This window comes from Phycodurus eques, chromosome 14, assembly GCF_024500275.1.
Source record: "Phycodurus eques isolate BA_2022a chromosome 14, UOR_Pequ_1.1, whole genome shotgun sequence".
Classification (NCBI taxonomy): Eukaryota; Metazoa; Chordata; class Actinopteri; order Syngnathiformes; family Syngnathidae; genus Phycodurus; species Phycodurus eques.
The window spans coordinates 19,775,565-19,781,564 of NC_084538.1; the positions used below are offsets into that span (position 1 = coordinate 19,775,565).

A 6,000-nucleotide genomic window follows, 5' to 3' on the forward strand; every position below is an offset into this window, starting at 1 on the left:
AACATTATGTATTATGTGAAACATAAATAAAAATGGAATACAATGATTTGCAAATCCTTTTCAACATATATTTAATTGAATACACTAGAAATACAAGATAATGTTCAAACTGATGAACATTATCTGGATTGTTGTTTTTTTTTTGTTTTGTTTTTTTTCTTTGTGCAAAGACTCATTTTCAAAAACGTTCCAAAAAAGCTGGGACAACGGCAACAAGACTGGAAAAGCTGGGGAATAATCAAAAAACACCTGTTTGGAACATTCCACAGGTGAACAGGTTAATTGGAAACAGGTGAGTGTCGTGATTGGGTATAAAAGGAACATACCCGAAAGGCTCAGTTGGTCGCAAGCAGCGATGGGTCAAGGTTCACCACTTTGTGAACAAATGCGTTAACAAATGGTCCAACAGTTTAAGGACAACGTTTCTCAACGTGCAATTGCAAGGAATTTAGGGATTTCATCATCCACGGTAGACAATATTAAATGTTTTAGAGAAGAAGTAAATTGGCTTGTTTTGCTAGTAAATAAATAGAAAAATAGTCAGAATAATCATAAACATATAAATCGTGATTGTGATTTCGCAAAAAAAAAAAAAACAACCCAAAAAAAATAACATGGGGTTGGTACAATTATGCAATCGTTTTGTATTTACATCAATCATATGGTTGTGGTAATGGTTAAAATTAGGTAAACAGTTACTTTATATACATACTTGCTCCTCCCTCTCGCCGACATTTTTTTCCTTCCTCTTTTTTTCCCTCTATTCCATGCTGGAATCCCTCTTTATTCTTCGATGTATCAAAATGACTTTGTGCAATTGCAAAAATAGGTACTGAGGTTAGAACACAGTCATGGCCGTGAATGCAATTGTACTAATAATTTCTTGAAGGAGAAGAAGATGGTATGAAGACGCTTAATGTTAAATTAAAAAAACTTAACATATTGCGAATATACGGGGCCAGTACAGGTTCTGACAGGGCCACCACAACTTGGCTCATGGTGCCCCAACATGGCCACCACTCAAAAGGCTTAATCTAGGACCCTAATCATTGTGTAAAGGATATTGCCACGTGGGCTCAGGAACACTTCAGAAAAACCTTGTCAATTAACACAGTCCGTCGCTACATCTACAAATGCACGTTAAAACTCTCAACTATAATGCAAAGTGAAATCCACACATCAACAACACTCAGAAATCCCAACGGCTTCTCTGGGCCTGAGCTCATGTGGAGATAGACTGATGCAAAGTGGAAAAAGTGTGCCGTGCTCTGACGAGTCCACATTTCAAATTTGTGTTTTTGGAAATCCTGGATTTCCGTGTCCATGGTGGTGTGTTAGTATATGTGTACGTGTTCACTGTGATGGGTAAAATGCAGAGAACAAATTTCGTGTGCATGCATGCATGTTCATGCTAATAAAGGTGATTCTTCTTCTTCTTCTGCTCTACATCACGCAAGAATGGGAAATAATTCAACCTACAAAGCTTCAACAATTAGTATCCTCAGTTCCCGTACACTTAAAAAGGAAAGGTGATGTAACGCAGTGGTAAACAGGCCCCTGCCTTTGCTTTTTTGGGAATGTATTGCAGGCATCAAATTCAAAATGAGTGACTATTCGCAACAAAAGAAAGTTGATCACTTTGAACATTGAATAGCTCGTCTTTGTAGCGTATTCAATTAAATATAGGTTGGAAATCATTGCATTCTGTTTTTGTTTTACACAATGTCCGATCTTCATTGGAATTAGGGTTTGTAAGAAGATGTACACATTTTGAATTTTTCAATGACTCGCTGTACTTTGTAGATTTGTGTGTATGTCCTAAAAGTCTATCATATTATTGTATCATTTTTGCTATAGTACTAGAGTGACACCAACAACTGGTGACAAATTCCTTGTGTGTTTGACATATCTGCCATTATAGAGGATTGTGATTCTTCTTCTGATTCAACAGCTTTTGGAGCCGGTCGGTGGAAATGTTATTGTTTTCCAAAGCCACTTCAGGCCACAGCAAGTCAAACAATGCTTGTGTTTATGTACCTTTAGTGGCATAGGCTTCTGCAATCATAGAAAGCCTATATACTGGAGCTCCCGCCAGCTGCATGTCATCCATATTCACCCTGTTATAGTGACCTGCAAAGAATTAACCCCGTTACCTCACAAATATATCTCAGGGCATTTGAATCATAGAAAAAAACGAAGTAAAAAAAAAAAAAAAACTCTAGAATGTTTGTATTTAGTCTGAAGGATAGCAGTTTGTGACCTAAAGCGTCTCTGTATTCGGCCTCGACATAACTGAGTTTGGCCATGAGAAGACTCGCTTCCTGGAGGTAATCAGCCTGGAAAGCAGACGATATACAGTTGAAAGGTCAAACATTGGTAGACTGGATACTTATATTATCTGAACACATCCAGAAAGTGGAATAGCAATCAAGATGCACAGTCTTTCTACGTCTACAATATATCGTCTGTCCATTTGTGTCCCATCTCGCCATTGATGGTCACCTTGAGGTTTCCTCTGTCCAGAGCAGCAGTGAGGTGCTTCCTGACCTCTACCAGTTTTGGTCGTGGACCTCTCGGACTCGCGCCCTGTTTAATTGGATTCTCCTTCAGGTATGTCAGAAGCTTGCATTCCCCCAACAACAACTCTCCGAGGTCATCTGAACACATCAAACAGTTTGTTAAAAAAATAAGTTAATCATTGGCTGGCGACCCCTCCTCTGATTGAATGGATTGACAGACAGTAAGTTATGGTTGGTTAATCGATCTGATAGAATCAAATAGAAATAGAATCTGATAGAATTAAGTCATGGCAACAGTTAAAGAACATTCTCATGACTAAAGTGTCAACTTTCAAGTAAAGGTAAAATTCTACAGATACTTTGCTGTGTGTCTATAAACCATCCCTGAGGAACACCGTGCAGCAACTGCTGTGCTCAGGGAGCTCATCCCGATCTTGACACGAAATGAAGTAGGGTTGGGCATCGTTTGAATTTGAGCGATTCCAGTTCCAACCGATTCTCAATTCCGATTCTTTTAGGGGGCTGGGTCAAAAAAGTTTGCATGGTTTAAATAAAGGGTGTCCAAATTATGAACATCCATGTTCTTAGCAGCCCGCAGCATAGACTAAAATGAACATTTGACTCCACGTTCTTTATAACCAGTATTAATATCAAACCGATGAACTCAAGGGCAATGTGTGTGAAACTAACCCAAATGATTTAATATTCAGTAATTAATGTTTCAGCTAAAAGTTAAATATAGCATTTTTAAAATAGTTATTTGGGACTGTTTCATCTCGTCAAAATTGTTTATATATGTAAGTTGTAACTTGACTTGCTGTCTTAAGCTTGTAGTCTTTTATTTTGAAGGGTACGCACCGGAACTCAGCATTTTGGCACGAAAAGTAACTTCACACGGCACCGGTGATTTTTTTATTTTTTAAATGGATGGTACCAAATGCTATAAAACGCGGATTCCTTTCCTTACCCACCGATGAAGCACAAGGTTAGCGTTTGCGATACAGTGAGACAACGTTTATGTGAATTTTGTCCCATTTCGTTGTGATGTAAAGTTGCTACAGTGAAGTTTTTAGCCCAATCATCGGCTCTTACGTTGAAGACTAAAATAAGTCCTAAAAAACATCAGTGCAAAAGTGCAAGCAACCGTTTACATTGTGAGCTGTCTCAATGTTTGCATAGACGTATTGTATTGATTCTCTCACCCAGTTGACTACACCGCGCGGCGCATGCTGAGGCTCGGAGCGCGTCACACACCATAAAAGCCTCCTTTGCACAATATAATCTTATTCCAAGTGTTTCACTGAGGCGACTGGTCATTAAATTGAACAAAGTTAAGACACAATTTTGTTCGCCGCCGCTGTTGGGCACAGGCACGTCATCGTGTGGGTTCTTCTCCGTTGGTTTACGCAGGCTTCTTCGTTGTTTTTCGCCACTTCTTCTTCTTCACGGCTGGAGGACTAGGCAGCGAAACTAGGAACCGAATTTTTTTTTTTTTATTTGAACGGTTCCGGGAGAACCAGGACGTTAGTCTCGGTTCCTTTTTTAATCGGTTCTCGATCCCCAACCCTAAAATGAACCTTGCACAATGTGGCAGGAAACCAGAGAACACCCAGACCGGTAACGGGAGAGACCATGCAAACTCCACACAGAAAGGCCCCAAGTCATGTGTTATGATATATAATCAAACTGGGGACCTTCTTGCTTTGAGGCAATTGTGTTAACCACTCTATCGCCGTACTGACAAACACTATTAGCTGTGCATGACAGCTCCTACTGTGCTTATAAACATACCAACTGGAATTATGACAACTAATCCTTTTGCTGGTCCCAGACTGGAGCTCATCATTATTAGAAGTAAGTTGCATTCCAAAAAGGCAACATTTTCAAGGACATTTAGAAATCAATATTTCAGAATAACCGACGATTTTGCCATTTTCAGGGGGACCACTGCGCAATTGCTTTGTGACTAAAAGAGATTACGATACAAGACATCGTAATGCAATTGGGTGTTGAAAATATATTTGCGAGCAAGTGCTTGATTTGGCATGGAGATGGTTAGGTATATTTCAATTTTGAGCAGGAAAAATAACCGAATGTGCACAATGCGGGCATTGTAGATCTCTTTTTTTATTCATAGCACTAAATATTACAAAGGTGACTTTCAATTACTTTAGCATGAATAGAACTTCCCATATTCGTTCTCGATCTTAGGAAGCAGGTAGTAGCGTATAGTGGAAACTAGACGAACTCGATCTGGTCTTTCGTGCAATTCTGCACTCACAACTAAATTGAAGTAGTGGGTAGCAACATATGTATATCCTTTTGCTATCATTTAGGTCATATTGTGCGTTATGACTTTAGCGTTAGGCATCATAAGAAGAGATGTGGAATTGCCCTACCAACGTCTTCCTCTGTCAGGAAGTACACAAAGACGATTCCGATAGGGAGGAAGGCCTCTTGCACATTTGACTGAATAAAAATACATCTTACCGTTTGATATCAACTTAGCCGAGAGTTGTCGAACCAACTCCGGTATTTTATCCCACTGTCCCTCTGAACGGCACCGCTCTATCTCGGTCTCCAGTCGTGAGCCAGACTTCTTTGCTGTCATTTTGGTGAGCGGCTTCTGCTTGGACCACGAAACACCAAAGAATCGTTTTTGACGTGGAGCGGTCAAGTCAGCGTACACGCAACTACTAAGCTTCCGGTTGTGTCTTTCAAATTAAAGCACATATGCTCCGTGTTTTTACATTATATTTTCTACTCGCATATCACAAATTCAAGGAAATTGCGTTTAGTGGATTGTGTAACTTGGACGTTGGACCGGACCCATCTGCAGCGCCTGCATAAAGAGTTCTGTGATGGAAATTGTACGGCTGTGATCTGTAGTAACCCCTACTCAACGGTAGAGGCACTGTGGTTGTCTATGTCATGTGGGACCCCTGAGAAAGTAAGAGTAAAGCTTCCAAAATTAACGACCGTTTATATTTCCAATTTCACAATATATTGTCTCAAATTAATTTCGTGTTTTTGTTGATTATTATCACGATTTTTGACTGACAGGAGCTGTAGAAAATAAGATTTTCAATTTGCAAAAATTGCGGGCATCGGCATGAATTGATAACATTCGGGCCAACTTTAGTCTATGACGTGCATCCATCCATTTTCTGAGCCGCTTCTCCTCACTAGGGTCGCGGGCGTGCTGGAGCCTATCCCAGCTGTCATCGGGCAGGAGGCGGGGTACACCCTGAACTGGTTGCCAGCCAATCGCAGGGCACATAGAAACAAACAACCAATTTAGAGTCTCCAATTAATGCATGTTTTTGGGATGTGGGAGGAAACCGGAGTGCCCGGAGAAAACCCACGCAGCACGGGGAGAACATGCAAACTCCACACAGGCGGGGCCGGGGATAGAATCCGGGTCCTCAGAATTATGAGGCTGACGCTCTAACCAGTCGCCCACCGTGCCGCCTAGTCTATG

The 6,000-nt window shown here is 40.6% G+C and overlaps 1 protein-coding gene across 1 annotated transcript in view; it reads right to left on the reverse strand.

Annotated features, from left to right (window-relative positions):
- The window catches only part of ttc7b (tetratricopeptide repeat domain 7B), a 39,560-nt gene extending 34,392 nt beyond the window's left edge, over nucleotides 1-5,168 (reverse strand). The window contains exons 1-4 of the mRNA XM_061697344.1: nucleotides 5,010-5,168; nucleotides 2,503-2,657; nucleotides 2,261-2,336; nucleotides 2,038-2,130 (exon numbers count right to left, since the gene is read on the reverse strand). Coding sequence (XP_061553328.1) covers nucleotides 2,038-2,130; nucleotides 2,261-2,336; nucleotides 2,503-2,657; nucleotides 5,010-5,130 — 445 coding nt within the window. The 5' untranslated portion in view covers nucleotides 5,131-5,168. The remainder of the gene's footprint in view (nucleotides 1-2,037; nucleotides 2,131-2,260; nucleotides 2,337-2,502; nucleotides 2,658-5,009) is intronic.
- Nucleotides 5,169-6,000: the final 832 nt, after the last annotated feature.